This window comes from Choristoneura fumiferana, chromosome 8 (assembly GCF_025370935.1).
Source record: "Choristoneura fumiferana chromosome 8, NRCan_CFum_1, whole genome shotgun sequence".
NCBI classification, from domain to species: domain Eukaryota; kingdom Metazoa; phylum Arthropoda; class Insecta; order Lepidoptera; family Tortricidae; genus Choristoneura; species Choristoneura fumiferana.
Window position 1 is genome coordinate 4,025,675 of NC_133479.1, and position 23,443 is coordinate 4,049,117.

At 36.7% G+C, this 23,443-nt stretch overlaps 1 protein-coding gene across 2 annotated transcripts in view; it reads left to right on the plus strand.

The window, feature by feature from the left end:
• Positions 1-23,443, plus strand: part of LOC141430167 (uncharacterized) — a 141,993-nt gene that overhangs the window by 108,676 nt on the left and 9,874 nt on the right. For both annotated transcript variants that reach the window (XM_074090739.1, XM_074090740.1), the window contains exons 8-9: positions 791-921; positions 23,086-23,286. In XM_074090739.1, coding sequence (XP_073946840.1) covers positions 791-921; positions 23,086-23,286 — 332 coding nt within the window. The remainder of the gene's footprint in view (positions 1-790; positions 922-23,085; positions 23,287-23,443) is intronic.

Below are 23,443 nucleotides of genomic sequence, written 5' to 3' on the forward strand. Positions count from 1 at the left end.
CGGAAATGTAGCTTGGACGAAAATGCAAGTACAGTCAACAAAACAGCTTGTATTATAAATGTAATTTTTAACAAGAAACTTATTTTAGTCCATGTGAGTGTTATCATGACGCAAGTTATTTACTGCATCATAATATCGGGAGCTTATCAAAGAAATTGTGATCAATTCTCGATATCCCATGATATTCTCAATATCCGTGATAATGGTATGTGATCGATCAATGTTCAATTACTCGAACCTACCATCAGGTGGATCTGTTTGCGCGTATTCCTGGGTCAGGACAGTTTGTGCTCATTCAGAATATTCTTATTTTCTACTTTAACTGTATGTGTGTTATGAGAAATTGAACACACTTGGATACAAAATGAGTAAGTATGAATAATATGAAGAATATAGCGAGCCAGACTTACATATAAATGATAATTGCTCTGTAGGGTTGTCTGATCTGAAGTGCTGGTGGTCGGTAAACGGTATAACATACGGCAGAAAAAAAACTGTGAATGTGTGGGCGCTTTAAAAAATATTGGAGAATCCCAGCATCATTTTCATCATTTTAATATATTTTTTGTATACAAATGTATAATTTATGATTAAGAATACTTTTCTCTTCACTAACTGGCAACCTATTAACAAAATTATGGGCGATCAAACAAATTGTCACAACCTTACCCAACATAACCTAACCAAGTAACCATACGTTTGACATGCCAACTTTGATCTCCCTCTCTCCTTCTCTCCCTCCGGTATATGCCTTGCTGAGTGCTGTCTAAATAAATCTTTTTTTTTACAGAAGTGGCGATGGACGCGAACCGAGCGTTCTGCCCGCGCGTCGGCTGCGACACGGTCGTGACGGTGCGTGCCGCTTCGCCCGCCCACTGTCCGACATGCCGGCACGACTTTTGCTCGCAGTGCAACCAAGAGGTGAGAAACCGTGACGTTAACACTGATCAACTGAACCTGATGAGTCAATATTATTGAACATAATTTCTTTAGACGTAACTACAGTCAAAACCGTTTATAACATCGAGGGGACAGCAATATTTGGTCGTTAAATACGGTTGGTTGCTTACCAATGTTATTTTGCTATATAAGATTGTGTTGGGACTTTTTTCCTGGTCGTTACATCCGATATGTCGTTATAACTGGTATCGCTAGAAACGATTTTGACTGTAAAAATAATAAGAGTACCATAGCACGAAGGTCAGAGGACCCTGATAACACCTAATAAGAAAAAAATTACTCGAGTATTATGAATACCGTTTTTTTTTTTGATATCTATCGGCAATTGTCTAGCTTTTGCTGCCAATTAAATGCAAAAGCAGAATGACAGACAATACGGAGATAGCCGAACTGCTTCGGCAAATAGAAAAACTGTAAGTCTTACTTTCGTTCCGCGCATTACCTCCACATGATTACTAAAGTAATAAGCGACCTCAAACGTCAAATGGCTCGCGGTTCCGTTTTCACCATAACCAACCGTGAAGCTCTGAAACCGTGCGACCCATTGTCCAATAGGGAGAGCGCTTTCCCGCCATGCTTTAGTGATGTTCGGGTGGAATGTCGATGGTTTTTATCGATGTCTTACGCTGGAACAAACGGTGACCGAGATACTCTATACGTATGTCACGGTTTAACAGCTGTCATTAAAATACCTCTAACTTTGTATAACTTTGTACAAGTATAGTTGCGGAATACCGCTAAGAAATACAATACAATATGTCTGCCTGTCTGGCCGATTTCGATGCGTTTTTTTTTACGTGAAAACGATCCGTTCAGCGTACCGCATTGGCTCGTGTTGCACGACACTGACTGATTAGGGTGCCGACACACTAATTGGGACCCGACGCTGCGACACGCTTGCACACGCCTTTTAACGCGTGTCAGTAAATCCGTCCCAGAAACATGCATTGGACCGTCCAACTTGGACGACGTGGCGAGGCGTCGCGTTTTATTAGTGTGTTTCCGCCATGCCATGAAAATTCCGCTCTCTGCCTATCAAATTTTACAGAACTACAGACATATTAGGGATAATTCGGAAAAGGGAGCCGTAAAATGGAATAACATAATGTCCACGACTGACATACAGGACGTCATAAATTAAGTAATATCGGTAGTTGAGTCTGATATTTATTAAATGTGTTAATGTATGTGACAGTGAAAGAGGGCAGGTATTTTAAATGAACGCACATATTTGTTCGTTGGCTTACAGAGTAAACCTGCTTTATCCATTTCAAGATCAATTCAATCAATTATAAATTTAATGACATCTGTCCGTAAATTTAAAATTAGATATCAGTAAAAGTTGTATATAGTTAGGTATTTGAGGTTTATATATGCATTTATATTTATTCAAATGTTTTGCTCTATTTGTCGATCCTTGCTTTTTTGGATTGCTCCTCTACCACTCAAAGGTTGACTGGCAGAGATCCCTGCAGGGATAAGTCCGCCTTTGTACTTAACACAACTTTTATTTATGTAACCTTTTTGTTTTTCCTTTTTGTACAATAAAGAGTATAAACAAATAAATATACAATAAATAAATTTAATGACATCTGTCCGTAAATTTAAAATTAGATATCAGTAAAAGTTGATTCAGCAGGTTAAGTCATGGCTCTAAGCCAACGACATACAAAGTCGCACAGACGTAGCTTGAACGTATAGCATAAGGAGCAAGGAAAAAGGTTCATTGGCATGGATCTTCACAATCCACGTCTGAATCGATCAATCATTTCATATCGACTGCTTCCACTCCACTATTGTATCGATGAATCGTTGATAGTAAATCACACCACACTACATTTTCTTTGTCACTGCGCCGCCGGCGCCTAACAAAGCGTTGTGCGCCATTTTGCGATGGGAAAAATGGCGGAACAATACGCTCTTACGGACTGCGAGAGGGTTTTCGTGAAACGTGTGGTTCTTTGTTGACGATATGAATGAACAGTATTGAATAATGAAACGGTGGATTCAATGGGACGTAGAGGCTTGCCCCCTTATTCATAAACGACAATCAAACCTATTTTAGTTAAAATGCCGCTAAAATTCGTTTGTCCTTATCTGTCACTCCGACATTTGTATTTGTTAGAAAGGGACTAAGCATTTGTTAGTTAACATAGGCTTGTTAAGTTTTATGAATAAGGGGGTAAGTTTGTAATCGGCTTCATAAGGAAGGTGTGAGATACGACGGTAATTTTAACGAAAATCATTGTCTCTTACGTGCTCCTGAAGAATTTACGAAGAACATACAAGAGATATACTATAAAAACTTGTACTACACTATGTACTAAGTAACTCTGTCCGTTTTTATGTTACCTCTTCAAGCTTAGAGTTTAGACCGCTGAACGGATTTGAATGTAATTTGGTATGAGTATAGTTTGAGACTCTGCTATGTCGGTGCCCCTCTTTCTTCTACGTATATCCTTATCTATCTCAAACAGGAAGTATGGTCCTGTACAAAAAATTACACTTATTTCACCATTGAACTGTACCTACCCCTCAAGTGTACTTGCTAGTATTGAATATTCCGTCGGGGCAGGCCAGAGCTTTTACGGCGTTTCAATAGAAACGGGCTGGTCGCAACTCAATGCCGGGCACCGATTGGGCTCTTTTTGCCGACGGCCACTTTCAAGTGAAAGCCCCCTTATATATCTGTTAATGTTGGCGATTTTGAACGCGCATTTGCGATAAAAACGGGCCAAGGAATAAACTTGGAGATGTTTTTTTATATGTCAGGATATTATATACATAGGATCTATAACAGTTGATCGACTTTAATAATTACCGTGTACAATGTTATATGAATAAAATATTTGTATTTGTATTTGACTACAGCTTGTTGAACGGTTCAGTTTTGCACTTTCAAACTGGAGTTGTACTGTTCAAGTCTTGAACAAAAGGGACTTCGTTTTTTATTTATACATTTTATAATACATTTATAAAGTTATTCAATATCCTACTTTGTGCAGGTTTTATTTATACTTCATTTTCACGTCATTCACACGTCACTGTCACAAGTGTCATTGTAATTGTGACGTTCCAGGTGTAACCAACCCATGCACATTAATATAAAAATAGTCTTTTAATATTTTGTTCTTATTTAGACCTTAAATGGGTAGCGGCAACAGAAAACTTAACAGGAAACAAAAACACAAGAACGAAAATTACCACGAGTATAGAAAGCACTCGATCAATCCAAACGTCAGGCCATCCTACTAAGTGCAAAATTCGAACTTCGTAACTTGCCATCCCGCTGACGCTTTAGTAGATTATTGTCGTGGCCTGGAAGTAGGCAATTGCTGGCTGAGTATGAGTATTAAACGGACGAGCTTGCGAGTCCGTTTAACTAATACGAAGCCAGCAATTGCTATTCCAGCCGAGACTAATATAAAGCTTTTCTCAAAAATGGTGAATAATTCTGAAATAGAATAAACTTTTTCTCAAAATATATTATAAAATTTAATTTTTTTCCAATATTTTTCTTATGCTTTCCCGCCTTTTTTCATTAAAAATAAACTGCAGGTGTATTTTTCCACCGAAAAAACCACAAGTTATTTCAGACCAAATAGAAACAGTCCGGAGTTCCAACAAAATACCTGATACCGGCCATTAGACTTGGCTGTATACGACTTGTGCCAACATTTCCATGGCCTTTTTAACTTTAAAAAAAAATGTGACTGATTGCAGGCGCGCTAATTCATTATTGTCGAGCTGGCGCGCCTGCAACCTTTTTAACTTTTTAATTTTTCGCTGACCATAAACTATGCACTTCACCTTCTGATATGTAAAGAATAATGTCATCTTTTACGGACATTTTTGAGAAAAAGTTATTTAATACGAGAGTCAGAGGGACAATACCAATACGATGCAAATTCGACTTTCTAATTTCGTGGTAGTCCCCCAGATGCCGAATGAAGTGACAATTGCAGATGTCATGGTGGCCCTGTGGCCGCCATGTTTACCATAGTTTTCCATACGTGATTTGTTGTCAATATTTTTATGTTAATATCAAAAATATCAATAAATAGTATAAACGCATATATAAGATTAATATGGTATCCAAACGTTGTTTAAACCTGGAGTATTACCATGTAATATGAACTTTCCTTCTACAAATCAGTTTCAACCATATATCTGTTGATGAAATTAATATTTACATTAAATTATTTATTCATGCAGTTGCATTTAATTTTAGCTTTACTATTACATATATTTAAATAATTTACTTTGTGCATTATTTAGAAAAGTGAAAACTTACCGATGCAAAACTTTTTCATTTTATTTGCAACACATGAGTAGTTTTTTTGGAATCTATATACATGGCGTTGAGTAAAGCCTATGCATAATTATAGTTTATTTATGTTTCTGTTTTCTCACGTTCTTGTATGAAAACGGATCTTTTATTACTATAGCTATTTGTCAAATAACACTTGATATCGCGCACGTTTTTATATCTAAATAGCCTAAGAAATTGGACAGATTTATTATGCGTCGAATAAGTCGGTTTTTTCGTTATTCAGAGTTGTAATTCAAAATGGCTGTCAGCATATTTGTTAGAAAGCCGTGTTTTTAAAAGTTAACGGTGAGGTTTTATAAATATTTATTAGTCAACACAAAATAAGGGCCACTGAGTTTCATATCAAAAATACATTTGCGTTTTTATCTAAATACATTTGATTGAATGAAAAGTATTTGTACTGTGATAATAATATTTTGTATTAATAAAACCATTTTAGACAAGGAATGTTTTAAAGAATTATATTTTTTATCCTTTATGTCAATCCAATTTATAGAAAGGGTAAACAAAGACGCCATTAACCCGACCACAGACATTTAATGATGTGAAAACCTAGAACCTATTGCAAAATAATTAATCTGTTCAGTTAATCGATTAATTTATTAACCCTTTACCAGGCGAAGGGATATATTCCTCCCACATCTTATATCGGTTACCGTAGTCAGGTTTTAACTCGAAACCTCCTACAAAATATTTTGTCGATCCCTGAAAATAGTATTTTATTATCTTCATTAACAACACGCTTCTAAATCGCGTAATATATCTTTGGCAGCCGTTTAGATTCACTTGAACTCTAATTTCAGTAAACTACGGAGAAATTGGAACACTTTCCTTAATTTCTATGAAACAGAAGTACATAGATCGAACAATTTTTTGATATTTTATAGATTTTGAGTGTTGAAAGGTTATGTAATCTTAAACATTGCTAAATATTCATGCATTTTTGTGTATGACCAAAATTAGGATGTGGGTTGACATTATCCCATGGCCTTATTAGAGTTTAACTGTGCGGGAGCTATTCTTCCCATGGCCCGGTAAATTGTCTTGTCGTGTTATAAAAACTCGCGTAAGTAATAAAACTGTTTTTGTGTTCAACCTAGAGCGAATTCATGTACCTAGCTGTAAAATCTCCTTTTAAAGACTTTCCCTGAAGAATAAGATGTGGGAGGAATATATCCCATCGCCTGATCAAGAATATAATAAGACAAAATCGAGTATGACAGTTAATTACTTAGACAGGCGATGGGATAACCGTAACCCACATTTTTATTTTTGGTTTAAAGGAACATCTCCGACTTTCATAAATAATTTTTTTAAAAGGCGTTAAATACGGTTGTAACAGTATATAAAGTACGTATGAAGACACGCTAGTTCTAAGGGGCCTGGTAAAGGGTTAATTGAAGCCGTGGTGGCCTAGTGGTTTGACCTATCGCCTCTTTTCAGAGTGTCGTGGGTTCGAGCCCCGGCTCGCACCTTTGAGTTTTTCGAAATTCATGTTCGGAATTACATTTGAAATTTACCACGAGCTTTGCGGTGAAGGAAAACATCGTGAGGAAACCTGCACAAACCTGCGAAGCGATTCAATGGTGCGTGCGATGTTCCCAATCCGCACTGGGCCCGCGTGGGAACTATGGCCCAAGCCCTCTTGTTCTAAGAGGAGGCCTGTGCCCAGCAGTGGGACGTATATAGGCTGGGATGATGATTAATTGAATAGATCAAAGTATTTTTGTCTATATTATAATTTACAATACTTGATTTAATTGATTCCAAAGACTGTTTATTCAATCATAAAAGCAGTAACTATTTTTTAATTTTAAGGTAGGTAAATAAATAATAACCGCATATTCAATCGAGTATTATTCGATTTGTAAAATTACAAATTTTCGACCATCTCCATAAGCTAGTCTATGCTAGTCTATGAATGAATGAATGATTGATTTTGGATTAGTTTAGTGAAGATTGATTTAATTTAATATAATTTAATTTAAATATAATTTAATTGTATTTGTTTTGTTTTGTATTGTATTTTGTCATAATGGGATCATTGCCTAAATAAACAAATTTATTATTATTATTATGCTACTACAGATTATACACGAGTTTAATTCAAGAAATAACGTCAGATTTTGACGAAGATTTTTTAAATATTGAAATCAAGTTAATTTAGGTGAAAAAAGTGATTAAGTAGACGTTTAGTTAAAGACACGAATTATAGATAAATGTGTTATTGATTCGGTCCCGTGGGTGTTTATACAAGAATTTTGATGAAATCAGTTTGTTTACACTTTCCATAAATTGGATTGGCATAACGTATAGTATTTCCGTTTTAGCAATGACACTCGCGTGTCCTTTATTTTCTTTAGGGTACACAGAAAAATCACAAAAGCTGTCATAAGGTCGCGGGTGAGCAAAGTAATTGTTTCAGTTCATTGATATGTACCTCTGCAAAAGTAACCCCTGATTCAATAAACTATTTAAAATGACAAAGCTCTACAAACAAACCATTAATATTTAGACAACACGAGTCTCTCAAATGTTTGATTGAGACTTAAGGCTGCGTTTCCACCAGAGATGTGCGAGGATCTGTGAGCTGTTTCCACTAGAGCTGTGTGGGGCGAGGATAGATAAAGACGGTGAATCTTTAAGATCTTTTTTTATGGAAACAGGTATCCTAACCCTGCCGTCGCTTTATGTTTTTGAAATAATCATGTGTGTAAGGAAGAACATATGTGATTTTCCCACTAACGTCGATAAGCCAAAGGCTATTAGAAACAGGGAAGCTTAAAGTTCCATCTTACAGACTGGCTAAAACCAAAAAGTCGTTTCTGGGAAATTGCATACGATTTTATAATAAAATTCCAAAAAATATTATATATGAAACAGATACAAAATTCAGATCTATTGTCAAGAAGACAATAATATCTATGTAAGGCGTATTATAAAGTTAATAATTATATTATGGTCAGGGATATTTGGAAATAATTCCGATCCGCATTAGCGATCCCTTCAAATAGCGAACTTAATGTGTTAAAAATAAAGTTGTGTCAAATACTTGTGATGTATAGTATAGATATCATTTAATAATATTGTAAATCTGTTTAAAAAAATATACCTCGTTGAGTTTCTTTCCGGATTCTTCTCAACAGAAGTGCTTGTTTTAGCCTAAATTGAATAAATAATAATAATTCATTTATTTATCGGATTACATAATTGATCCAGCTTTGTTGGTACCGTTAAAATAATAAAAATACTTATTGACTATGTTAGTAAATTATACAAAACAAAACAAAATGTTTACCGCCTAGCAGTCATGACAGCCTCATAGTGCCTCATAAAAGGGGAGTCGTACCTGGCCGGCACAGTGCTCATGATGGGGTTGGGGCTGGCCCGCACCCTGCAAAGCAGAGAGACAAGTCTTTTTTTTGGTTCATGACAAACGTATTCCTCGCATCGCAACGCATCCTCGCACATGTATGGTGGTAACGCAGCCTAATAAACATCGGACATTCAATGTGATAATATTAATAACCATGACTGATGACTCCGGTGCAAGTGGACAGTTAATTTCGAACTAGCGTTTAGCATAAATTCTCGGTTTGACCCGCGGCATATTTTTCTCCTTAACAACCATAATCACTGTATTAACATAAGATATATTACTATACTCTCATGTACGCCTACGTTTTTGAATCATCAATCTTGCTTTGAATTTCTCCAATCGACAATATTTTTCGTAACGTTAGTTATTACAAGATTTTTTTTGAGTAGTAAATCAGATGTGGAATTAGGTCAAAGTGGGCCTAATACGTAGAGGAATTGTGCAATAGAGTAGATATGTCCTATGACTTGTTTAAAAAAATCACCAAACTACTGCTTCGATAACTTCGCAGCGTACTTATTCGTACGATCTTGATCAACCTGACATTATGTTATGATCAATAATTGTAGAGTTTTAATGTTTAGTCTATTCGTACGTAGCATGGTTAATAACATTAATTAATTTGTTTTACTTTCACACAAGAGAAAGGAATAAGTTTTCGTAAAAAAACAAGCTTTTTTATTGGCAAGTACTCGCATTGTCATCCAAACTAAATGTCAAGACCAAATTTTACAAGATGACGTGTGCGAAATTCGACTTGCAATATGTGATCTTAACAAAAATACAAACAAACCTTTCAAATTAAATAAAACCTTTTAGAACTATCGCAGATGACTATTGCTATTACATCAAATCACTAATGTGTGGAGACCAAAAACTTGGACTAAGTACGATAATGGTTGTTAACCATACCATTCAATTGACTGACTGCATAAAAGTTCATGGTGTTGCAAAAATGAACAATAAAATCTTATTGTATGGGTATTTTTTCTGTCCCAACGATTTTTTTTAACCAATTTTGACTACCGGAGTTAAGGTGTCCAACTTATTATACTCCACCCTAATTTGTAGTAGAACCGAAAAGATGCCACTCTATTAGTTATTTTCTCTTCATTCTAATATTAGACTTTTACAGCGATTGATACATAAAATAGAATGTAGTTAATAAATTCAGTTCTTATCATATTAATGCGTAAGGAAATCTAACGTTGAAAAGGCACAAGCTTTAATATTATTGTTTTAAAAAGCTTTTAGCACGTAATTGCGGATTTTCGCTTAGACTTTTTCCGTCGCTTGATTTTTCATTTTACATTTGTTTAAATTGATAAATTTATTCTAATTTAAAACGATGATTCATCGTAATCTGTGCTGTGTAGAGTTTCAAGCTAATTTATGATGGATGCAGGCCGCTTCCAACCAAAGTGGAGGTCTATGGGGGAGGCCTGTGTCCGACAGTGAACGTCCTACGGCTGATGTGATGATGATGTAACTATGTGATTAATGCACGTTATTATTTATTAGAAAACTTTGTTTACATAACATTGGTAGCAAGAATCAAATTTATGACACGCTTGATATTCCCTATTGTGATCACTTCTTGTAAACAAAAATAACGCAAGTTCCATTGAAGGATCCTTTAGTGTGAAATGGATTTAGAAGTACTGGCATTCGTGGAAAGTTGAGTTTTAAGAACGAGTTTATCGTCGATTACGTAGATCTTCATCGAGTATTCCCGTGCGAAAAAAACACACTTCATAATATTAACATATAAATATCACGGGACGATGAGGGCTTCTTGAAAGGCGAAATACCGCTAGATGGCGTTAGTATCGTGAGGTCCGTTTGACGTTTGACGTCTTGGTGCGATTGGCTCATTTAGTTATTAAACCAATGACAAACGTGACGCAAATGTCAAAGTTTTCTATAAAATCCATGGAAATACTAAAAACTTGTGCACACCAGTGGGACCAAATAAGTAGCGTCTTCGACGCGAAACGGAAGGTGATCACACGATCAATCGTACATGCGCAAATTCCAATTAGCACAAGTAAGCATGTGCTATAAGACGGCAAAACGGTGTACCGCACAAGTGGCTTGTCGATGCCTTACAGTTTTTGCGCCAATTTTTGCACAAACCGTTTGCGCATGCAAGTCGCTGCGTGTAGTCGGGCCCTATTCCTCCTTATTCCTTGCCTGTGTGTGTCGGACAGACAGATATATACAGCGAATATTTAACAATAGGGTTCCGTACGAACCTTTTGAGTAAAGAACCTTAAGAACAGTAAAAGTTTACCTTGAAAAGCTAATTGAAAATTCTGGAAATTTTCCAAAATTAGATAAATTTCAATGTTGACGAACTTGCCCTAGCTTTGTTAAAGAAAACGTCTGACATGTTATTTTGGCTTCCATCCAAGGTTCAGCAGATGTAAACAAGATTCCTGGACCGATAAAAAAGTGGTCAAGTGCGAGTTGGACTCGTACACCAAGAGTCCCATAACACCGTTCAATTGCCATAAATAATCAATATCGAGCAAACACAAAAAGTTTTCTAGTATAAAGATCTCTATTTAACTTTTAACTTTATTATAGTTTTTTTTTGTTTTTAACTGTAGCGGTCATATCTATAAACACCCTGTGAATTTTCAATGTGTTTCTATTAGGCTATGTTTCCACATAGCTGTTTTCTGCCGAGCTATTTCAATAAAGCTAGAAACACATTGACAGCGGAGGTGGAGAGGTGCGGAGGCGGTACCGGTTGTTCGAGCTAATGTAAAAGGGGCCACACAACACCGCGCCCCGCATATTTCCCGCGCGGTATTCTGTGTGGCCTCTTGCACGTTAGCTCGAATATTACAACCGGTAGAGCCTCCGCGCCGCGCCGCACCGCTCCACCTCCGCGGTCAGTATATTTATAGCTTAAGTTTTCCTGCCGGCCGCGCGACCGCGTTAGGAATTTGTTTGGGATATTGCTGTCTTTATCGCTCGTGACATAAGCGCTCGCAGCCGTCCCCCCATGCCTTCCGCGACGACGTACGTAATTTATATCGAGAGAGCTCTTGGCTTTTCAAGATTTGGGCGGTTGAATTTTGGGTTTCGTTGTCCTCATATTATACGAAAAGTATGGCACTGAAATCAATGATATTTTACAATCAAGATATTCATTATATTTTGCATGCCTGTGACTATATTTGTCAATTAAATTGGCTTATTTTATGCGTATATGGATGCAAGAAACCGTCTTTGCGGCCTTTGAGTCGTTAAGCCTCGAGAGTCTTTAGGGTTCGAGTATTTAAGCCTCGAAATGAGCGTTTTTCACAACACTATCTGAGAGGAGTATTCGGTGTCAGTGAACTCGGAAGAAGTTAATTGGATTATCTGGAACTTGAGGGCTTCAGACTTAATTGTGAGTCGTACAATTAAGAGTGAATTTTCTTCTGAAGAAGGAATGTTGCGAATAAGATACGTTTGTGGAGCGTAGTGTTATCGTGGTATATTTAGATTTACTAAGTATTTAAATGGGCTGATGTTCTTAAAAATTCTAATTAGTATGTCAGTTAAATTATCAGAAAGTGGTTTTTTATTTTGTCAATTAAAAAAAAAATATGAATACAGTGCAACCTTAATATAACGAACCTCAATATAACGACTTCCTCGATTTAACAAATTTTTCGTAATCCCCTTGAATTGTCCATAAGAGTCAATGTAAAATATACCTTTACATTAAGATTTTTTTTACGATCAACCTCTTTATAACGAATTTACAACCATCAAAAAAGTGTAAATATCTCTAATTAACGAATTTTGTCAACTCAAAACCTCAATATAACGTTTTTACCTCTTTATAACAAATTTTAGACCAACCTTACCTCAATATAACAAACATCAGTTTAACAAATTACTCGATATAACGAATATTTACTTGTTCCCTTCCGATTTGTTACATCGTGGTTGCACTGTATGTTGCCAGTTAGAGTTCCGCGTGACGTCACGATGTGCGACACTTTTTAGCATTTCAATGTTTTTTTACTTGTATCTTATTAGTAACTAGCTTTTACCCGCGGCTTCGCACGCGTAAACTATTCGATCTGGTAAAAACAAAATCTCTCTCTTTTACAAAATTCTCCTGGAAATTTCCAAAATTTATATCGTGGTCTTCATTGAGGTTGTGTTGCGAATAACTGTACAAAATTCAAGACTCTAAACCCAGTGCTAAAATTTCAAAAAATTTCCCTATCCAAATTCATATCATTTATTCAGTAAATAGGCCGCAATGGGCACTTTTACACGTAATTTTTTTAAATACCAGCACTTTCGGAAAGACCATCATTGCCAAGAAGAATGCGCCGCAAGAAGCTTGGCAGAAAGTCATTTTTTCAAAATAAAATAAGTACAAATAAAATACTTAAAAACTACAGTAAGTATACAATTAAAGAAAAAAATACAAAATAATAACAACAATAATACACGGATGTATGGGGTCCCTTAGTTACAAAACTATCCCGTGGAAATATCGGGATAAAAAGTAGCGTATGTGTTATTCCAGAGGTCCAGCTACCTACACACTAAATTTCATGGCTCTAAGCCCAGCGGTTGTTATTTCAAGATTTTATCCCTAGGTATCCCGTGGGAATATCGATTCAAAAAGTTGCCTATGTGTTATTTCAGACATCCAACTACCTACATACCAAATTTCATGACTCTTAACCCAGCGGTTGTTATTTCGAGATTTTATCCCTATCCCGTGGGAATATCGGAATAAAAAGTAGCCTATGTGTTATTCCAGAGGTCCAGCTACCTACATACTAAATTTCATGGCTCAAAGCCCAGCGGTTGTTATTTCAAGATTTTATCCCTAGGTATCTCGTGGGAATATCGGGTCAAAAAGTCACCTATGTTTTATTCCAGACGTCCAACTACCTACATACCAAATTTCATGACTCTAAGCCTAGCGGTTGTTATTTCGAGATTTTATCCCTATCCCGTGGGAATATCGGGATAAAAAGTATCCTATGTTTTAATCCAGGTTATAAACTAACTTTCCGCCAAATTTCATCCAAATCCGTCCAGCCGTTTCTCTCACTCACTCACTCACTCACAAACTTTCACATTTATAATATTAGTAGGATAATAACCGGGTTAGATTATGGTAGGTACAGGATTTTTTTAACAAATAGATTGGGTAGTTTTCGGGTTAAAAATATGCCTATTATTCCATTTGCTTCTTCATAATGGTTAATTGCTTTTTGTTGTATAAACTAATGCTAGTTAGTAAGGTTTAAATCATTAGTTAATTCCTTAATGCTATAAATAAGTCAATTTTACAGCCAGATCGACAGAGAACAACAAAGCTATATATAATATACCTCTTTGTTGACTATTTAAATCCTATAGCCCAACCCATGTATAGGTACCTAAAGAGCGATAACTCCTCCGTTCAATTTGTAGCGACCTCAAAAACAAACGGTGAACCGGCACGTTTTAATTATAACCTAAATTGCTCGCCCGCGTCGCCTAAGGGATGTATAAAAGCCCACGTTGCTTACAAACTGTCGCATCGTTCCCGGAATGAATGGCTGTACCCGAGCCCTATAAGGCTCGGCTACGACTCTGCGCGATGGAGCGATCTCTGTTTATCGCACGGTCGAAACACCGCAGCGGTTTGACTAGTCATTCGAAAATAATAGGTTAGCTTCCTAAATAAATATTTTAAGTCCGTTAATTAAATTATTGAAGGATATTGAACACTAGTTTCTGTTTAGTTAATTAAACAAAAAAAACAGGCCAAGTGCGAGTCGTACTCGCGCACCGAGGGTTCCGTATAAATATTTTTATTATATGGTGTAACTAAAAATTTACGGTTTTCGCAAGTTTTCCTTTATCTTTATAAGACGTTGCTTCGTACCAAATTTCAAGATTCTGAGTTCACGGGAAGTACCCTGTAGGTTTTGATTCCCTTGCGAGTTTCGAAAATATGCGGAAATTTGCGGCATAAACGGCTGTATCTTCTGATTGCGTTGGCTTAAAAGTTTGATTTTTTCACAGCTCCAAAGGACCTGTGTATTTGATATACATTTCAGCTTGATACCTCCACGCGTTCCTGAGAAAAAGGGTCTTGACAGACGGACAACAAAGTGATCCTATGAGGGTTTCGTTTTTTCCTTTCGAGGTACGGAACCCTAAAAATTACAAAATTCAACTCGTTACAGTTGCGTGTAACGTCACGCCTTGGTACTTTTTGGCTTATACTTGTTAGTTTTTTTTTACCGAACAACGGCAAAACCCAATAGACAGTAGGTAGACACTGACAAAACTGTCCTCTGATAGACAGACCTAGATTGAGTCAAAACGTCAAGTTTGTCCAGGGTTAATGAAGTACTTAGACGTGAACGCATGGCTCCCACTCCAACTTCGACTTTGAAAATTGACAAAAAATCGAATGCGTTTATCTGGAAACGCACGAAATGCGTTAGAAAACGCTCGCCTAGCGGCGCTCGTGCGCTGTCGTATTTAGCCCGCAAGGGATAATAGGGAATATAAGCTCTATGTGGTTGTTTTAAGGTTGTTAAGGTCGTCGTGGACACTTCAAAAGGTCGTAAGGACGATATTTGTCCGGAGTTAAATTAGAATTAGGATTGTTTGTAGGCGTCGGCGCCGATAGTGACGCCGTATTTGGGTCAGGGGGGAGGGGGGCTACTATGAAACTCGAAAATCGAATTTGCTATCGTACCGTCCCTCTCACTCGTATAAGCGTCAGCGAGACGGCAAGATACGAAGTTCGAATTTCGCACTTTGTAGTATAGGGCCAGACGCGTTGGGTTTGAGATTTGTTTATTCGGCTTTTAATTAAAATATTCTTTGTCATGAGTTAATGATTATACGATGAAATAACACGGGAAATGGAAAAGTAATAGCGTGACGACGCCAATGGCGGTCTGTCTGTCTAAAGGGATGTCTCCCCAAAAGCTGAATTTAAGAAGATTTTAAATAAAGGGGGTTTCGCACGGGTCGTGAAGAAAATGAAACCAAATCTTCCACACGAGCATCCCAGTTTTTTTCACATTTCTGTACAACTTTCCAGACATATTCTTTCATACAAACCTAGTTCTGTCATAAATAAGATGCGTTGCATCCATTGGACCGTTGATTTAATCACGTGTAAGAAAATGAATTGAGATTTTCGAACTATGTGTAGCTTTGCCTTTATACTTTCATTCATTTTTCCAGCTGTTCTTTTTTAGCGTGGTTTTCCGATGCTAAATTGAGAAGTGTTATTATGTTTTTTTATATAACATTGGTGCATTTCATAGCACATAAATATTTACATGTTAAGCTAGCTCATGTTTCATATAATTACATAGCACTGTTTTATGTTGCGAAGCACTTACGACAGGAGATGGTAACGCGACCTCTTCCCTTTGCCCATAACTTTGATAGATAATGAAATTATGACTATATTAATAGTAGATTGTTATCTCACCAGCTGTTACATAAGAGAATTTCTCAAAAAGTTGTCCCGTCAAGAAATTATTAAACCTAAGGACGAGATCATAAAACATAAACTACATAAAACATCCAAAATTTCTTGACGTCAGGAAAACGTCACTAAATCTTGTGAGGAAAAAAATCGTAATTTTGTAACTACATCAAAACGTTCTATTGGATCCAACAACAAAGGTTATATGACTTTTTATCACTTTTACCACAAGGTTTTGTATATATTATAAAAACAATATTACTTGTTTTTTTGTGGTGAAATAGCGTCAGGATTTTTTTTCAATAAGTGGACAACTGAAAAATTGAAAAATGGACACAACTTTTTAAGAAATAGTCATAAATGCCCTTATTTTTTTAGAAGCTCTTATTTAACCTGCAACGTTTGTATGTGTGTACAAATAAGTTTTATGGTTTAAAAAATTCCAAACCACTTTTTAACCGCTTCATACATTTTATATTTGTTACGGAATGTACCTTTTTTCAATAATTGTGGCACGTGTTTGAGCTGAAATTTGAAATTTGGGGGTAAATAAGTACCTATGTACTTATCTAAATTCGGTGTGCTGTTTAATTGCTATTATGCGAGTAAACTTCAGAGCTGCCTATAGGTGTCAAAGATATTATAACACGGACTTACGCGATTGAAAATACAGTATTAGTTATGTGTGTGGATATTTTTAAACCCGTATACGGCTCCAGTATTTTTATGATGGCGTTTATAAATAGTATTATTCGCCCTCGACGAAAACTTGCAGATTTTGTTTTATACAAAGATAAACAGAAGACAACTCCTGTCGTAAATGATCTGTTACATGTATAATTTCTCAATAAGATTTATTAATAAACGTAATTATATGGTAATGGCTATATTTAATCGACTACATCATACACTTAATCAAGATATGGTAAAACACCGGTTTCCGTTTTAAGTAACATTATTTAAATTTATCGAATTAAAGATGGCATGTAGTAGATTCAAGTTAACCGTTCAAAAGTTTCTTTATTTTATTTAATTTTTAATACAAGCTTTTTTGATGACTGTAGGTACTTTTTGTTACTGTACTAGCATTGCCATACTACATTTCCGTACCGAATTTCAAGTCGATACCACTAACCGCTGAGGAGTTCCGTCCTGCAGTTACAATCCTGGCTGGACCACCAGGTGTTACTACCAGATTATTGTATTGTCACCAGATTTAAATAACTAAGTATGCCAAATTTTAAATCAATCCAACTACTGGAAGTGGGTCAAATTTAACTTGCTAGATTTGACCCGCACATACATAGATAGGTAGATACAGTCACCAGGATCAATATCTGACACAACAAGCGTGCATAAATATGTGATACGACTCTATTTCTAGGACCAGAAGGACGTGTCAGATATTTTTGCACGCTCCGCTGTGGCAGATATTACACTGCAAGATTGGAAACATTACATTGCACGTTAAAAGCTTGTAAAAAATGCTTCACAATTCCCAGAGATATTCTTAAAGTACAAACACTGCAAAAAATCAAAACCGTTTTTTCTTTGCGTCGCCCACCTCAAGTAAAAGGGAAATGTACCTAAAACATTTAAAAAACTACATTATTTTTTTATTAGTATTGAATATTGATAAATACTCCGTTTATATTTTTAACTTTTAACATTACCAATAAAAAATATCACGGATGCGAAGTCGCCGGCGTAAGCTTAAGCTACTGATAAAGATTAATCATCTCATCATCTCCGTACAATTTTTTACGGAGCCTTTTTACGGAGCCCTCGCCTCGGTACACGAGTCAGACTCGCGTTTGGCGAGTTTTTCTAATTACTCGGTTTCAAGCCCAATTTACATCGTGAGCCGAACGGACTCCGTACGGACTCATTGCTGTTTAACGTACAATGATCGGCTGCATGAACGTACTTAAAGTACAATTCAATAGAATCTGTCAATTTTCTACATATTTAAGACACCATATCGTGGGCACACTTGATTATATATGTCCCTGTTGTTGCAATTATCATCTAAAAGGAATCAAAAAAGAATAATAGTCACATCACAAAGCCTTAGGCAGCCCGGTGTTTATCTTGTCTGGCTGGAAGTGTCTACAGGATTGTCAGATTCTATTGAATTGGAGTTTACATACCTCTACGAAGTTGGTCGATGTAAGTTAATGAGTCCGCTCCATTCGCGATGGAAACCATGCTTAACTCTGATACTAACACTAGTGAAAATGCCACTGTTAATAATAAAAAAAAACATCCACGTTTTAATCTCCCATCGTAGCGACATCGACAACTGTGTCATTGCATTTTCGGCGCCATTGTATTCAAATTATAACCCAATAGAGGTGACGGTGGCGTAACCACCTCGATACAACTAACAACAATTACTGGGTATGTTCGACCGTTAATTGCTGTTGCTGCTCGGCGTACCTAAGTACAATTCAATAGAATCTGTCAATTTTCTACATATTTAAGACACCATATCGTGGGCACACTTGATTATATATGTCCCTGTTGTTGCAATTATCATCTAAATGGAATCAAAAAAGAATAATAGTCACATGACAAAGCCTTAGGCAGCCCGGTGTTTATATTAGTAGGCTGGAAGTGTCTACAGGATTGTCAGATTCTATTGAATTGGAGTTTATATACAATAGGGTGGAGCGTCTATGTATGGAGAAAAAAAAAGTTGTTTAATCAGTCTCGGATATCTCTATAAACTTGCATATGGACTAGTTTCTTACATAAATATTTTTATATTATTTTTTCGACATATGTTTTAGACCTCTGCCTTGAAAGTTACCTCGAAGATTTTGATTTTTGTATGAAAAATTCGTAATTTCACATAAAAATAAATAAATATTTTTTATGCTGAAAAGTGACGGGACGTCAGCTTCAATCAAAAATTGTATCAATACATACAGTTTCGTGTTACAACTCATATTTAAACATACTTAAACGAAAATAGGTGGTATTGGTAGTTTTAGCAGTATATTTAATTTATAATTTTGTTGGTTGGCGTTTTACTTAAACTAAGAAGGTAAGGTATTTTGAATAAGCGTGCAGGACGCCACACCCTTACCCTAGTACATAAGTCATATATGTTATTTAAGTCATAGCTTTGTACATAATCATAACTCTGTTAGTTAAGACTATATACGACGCCGCACCCGTTCCTAGTAATAACAAACAAACTCTGTTAATTAAGTATACCTACGGCCAAATGAGCCGCTTTGCAATCAAAACACTTGTAAACTTTCCACTGACCCAAACCTGATCAAACAAGTCTGTATTACGCATTTTCCAAATCTTGCCAGTGGAAAATCACTGCGATGGAATTTTCCACTGCCCTCAACCAATAAACGAACCAGGAATTGTATCCACCCCCGCCGCTGTGCAGGCACTAGTAGCGCCTACACGGCAATCCAAGGCTTGTGCAAGGTCCGCCTGGATTGCTACCACCATCTTGCTCGCTAATCCTGCCGTGAAGCAGCAGTGCTTGCACTGTTGTGTTTCGGCGTGGAGAGTAAGACAGCCGGTGAAATTACTGGCACTTAAGGTATCCCATCTTAGGCCTCTAGGTTGGCAACGCATCTGCAATCCCCTGGTGTTGCAGGTGTCTATGGGCGGTGGTGATCTCTAACCATATGGAGACCCACTTGCTCGTTTGCCATCCAGTAGAATAAAAAAAAAACTAAAACTGTGGCTAGACCGCCAAATATTCGTTCGTTCAAGATTCTTTCAAGATTCGTAAATCATTAATAGTACGGCGAGCGCGAGGACAAGTCCTGTGCCCTTAGTGTAAGTTTTCGGTTACAAAAAACGTCTCGATCGCGTTCGCGTTAAAATCTCAATTTGTATGGAAACACGAAAATCGCAAACGTTCCGCTAGAGGCGCTGTTCATGTTTCCATATAAATTGAGATTTTAACGCGAACGCGATCGAGACGTATTTTGTAACCGAAAACTTACACTAGGGGTACTGCCTTCCAATAGTTTCTGAGTTTCCTTTAAATTCCCTTTGATAATACAGTCCACCATAGTCCATTCGTAGAACCAGTGCAATCGCGAAGTGCGGGATTGATCGAAGGGTCCCGTACAATAAGATGACAACATAATTTTAGATAAAAACACAATTTGAATGACAGTAGAGGGCTCAAAATAGGTTTAAATATTTTTATTTTTCTCATAAACCTTTGAACAAAATGCTCAATGGCATGCTCGTTTGCCAGCTATTTGATAACAAAAACAAAAACAAATCGCAACTGTTTTAACACTATTCAGCATTCAAAATAAAATGAAAATTCGCTCCACCCTAATATACAATCGTGCCAGTTACAGTTACACTTACTTAGCACGTCCTACAGAGGAAGTTTGATATAGAAAGAAAGAAAAGAAAGAATACATTTATTTACCTAAATTCGGCACAACAAAAATAAATAAAATAAACATTGTGCCGAAAGAAGTAAAAAGGGCCATACTCAGCGTATTGCTACGGCAAGCCGCAGCGCTGGTTTTCAGTATGACCCTTTAACTTAAAACTAAACTTAAAAGACTACTAGTAGTGCCGCAACGGCATGAACGTACCCCAACCCTTTTAAACAAAGCAACACTGTAAAAAATAAAAAGACTTCGTATTATTTTGCTATCACTTTTATCATCATCACTTCAGTCAGTCAGACATATCAAATATAATCGTCACAGTTCGTTTACGTTTCCAAGCATATTTTTAACCCCCAAAGCAAAAAGAGGGGTGTTATAAGTTTGACCGCTATGTGTGTCTGTATGTCTGTGTGTCTGTCTGTGGCACCGAGCTCTTAAACGGGTGGACCGATTTGAATGCGTTTTTTTTTATTTGAAAGCAGGTTTTCTAGCGATGTTCTTAGACATGTTTTATCAAAATCGGTTCAGCCGTTTCAAGATCATCAGCTCTTTTGTTCGCTGCGGTAGGAATCTTAGATGCATAATGGGTATTTACTTTACTTTCAAACATATTTGGGACCTAAAATTTGAAACATCCAGAACATTAGTAGGTACACTCTTGATAAAACCATAGCAGATATATCGTGTTTGGATTCGTTTCGATCAGTATTTGATTCTACATACAATGCAATGGTGGCAACAGGCTGAGCTGATGCTGCAGCCAGGATATCCAGCACACTAGTACACTCTATAAAAAATAATAGCACATATGTCGTGTTTGGATTCGTTTTGATCAGTAGTTGATTCTACCTACAATGCAGTGGTTGCAACACGACGAGCTGATGCTGCAACCAGGATATCCAGCACACCAGTATACTCTTGAAAAAATAATAGCAGATATGTCGTGTTTGATTCCTTTTGATAAGTATTTGATTCTACATACAATACAATGGTGGCAACACGATGAGCTGATGCTGCAGTCGGGATATCCAACACACTAGTACACTTCTAAAAAAATATTATACCAAAGTTTAAAAAATATGAAATAAAAAAACTTAAATTTAAAATTTAATAAAATCCCCGACACAAAAACGCCAGCAAAAATAAAATAAAAAACGAAAAAAAAACGCCGACAAAAAACGCGGCCAAAAAAGACAACTAAAAAATAAAAAATAATTATGCAGTACCTAGCTGTTGCCCGCGACTTCATCCGCGAAGAGTTCCTTTATCCCTATCCCGCGGGGACTATGCTGATTTTTTTTATCTAAGCGTCGTCGGTGTCGGTCGGGGGGCCGCTAAGGTTAATACTTTAAAAAATACAACATATGTACTTTAGTTTCCTGTTAACCTTAGCGGTCCCCCGACCGACGACGCTTAGATGAAAAAAATATTACTAGGTACTAATACTAAATTAACTTAGGCTAATTTTGCAGGAAATTAGCATAGTTCCCGCGTGATAGGGATAAAGGAACTCTTCGCAGATGAAGTCGCGGGCAAGGTAGTGCATAATTTTTAGTTGTCTTTTTTGGCGGCGTTTTTTTCAGTTTTTTTTTATTTCTTTTTGCTGGCGTTATACTTAGGGTTACCACCCGTACTCTAAAATAGAGTATTGTCCTCTTTTTCATGTAGGCGTACTTTATAATCTGCGACACCAATAAAGTACGCTAAAATACTCTATTTACGTAAAACTTATTCTTACTGGCTCGTTACTGGTTATGAGTACTTGTGAGACTAAATAAACTGGTATCCACTTTTAAGGAGAAATAATAAATACTCTTTTTTTATTCTGTGTACTTTATTTTTGTCCTTCTAAAATGAAAAAATACTTTATTCGCCCTAAAAAAAGGTGGCAACCCTAGTTATACTCGTAATCGTAAGTCTATATTTAGACAAAATACGTCACTGTAAGGTTTTAATGTGTTTTGTTCTATTTATGGAACGTTGACGTCAGAATATTCAATTTTAGGTTGAACTTGAACCCATTATGGAATCTTTTACTCCTAAATATTAACGTATATTAAAATTGCTATCGTCGAAATATCGTTATCGCGTTGAAATGCGTTGTGATAAATTGCATTTAAGTACATAGATTAGTGGAATTTGCCGCAATACAGCATTAATTTGATCAGTAGTCTTATTTTTTTTTATATGTTATTTAGCCTATATCTTTTAAGTTTCAACCTTTCGTAAAACCTTTTTTAAAATAATTAAACCGAGAATATTTCGGAAGTAGGTCCCTAGTTTGACTTAATACTTTTTTTAAGATGATTCATCGGAATTTATGTTTATGATTCAAAAAGGTCGCCTTTCAAACCTTTGTTTAGTCAAACTTGCCCAACCATATCCTGAAATAATACGAATTAAATTTATGAGGCAGTATACAACTCGTTCCCTATGAAAAGTAGCAGAAAAACTGTAGTGCCACGATAAGCTGTGCAACTCCCATTTGTGCCTGATATGGGCCGACGCTGTACCGGTTGCAATACTAACCCGTTCTTTTCTCCCACAGTGGCACGGCAGCATGTCATGCGAGGCGGCGGCCGCGTCGTCGTCGACGGGCGGCGCGGGCGCACCGCTTCTGCCTGACTCAGAGCTCATCAAACTGTGCCCGATGTGCCGCGTGCCTATAGAGAAGGACGAGGGATGCGCGCAAATGATGTGCAAGCGGTGCAAGCACGTGTTCTGCTGGTACTGCCTGGCTTCGCTCGACGTAAGTTTGTGTGCCATATGTGTCACCGCGAAAGCGTATTGGTTAGATAATCTGACTGCAAAGCTTTAAGTCCCGGGTTCGATCCGTGGTTAGGGCAGATAGTTTGTGAAAAATACCTATGTATGTACTCGACTCATGGATGTGTACTATGTATTTA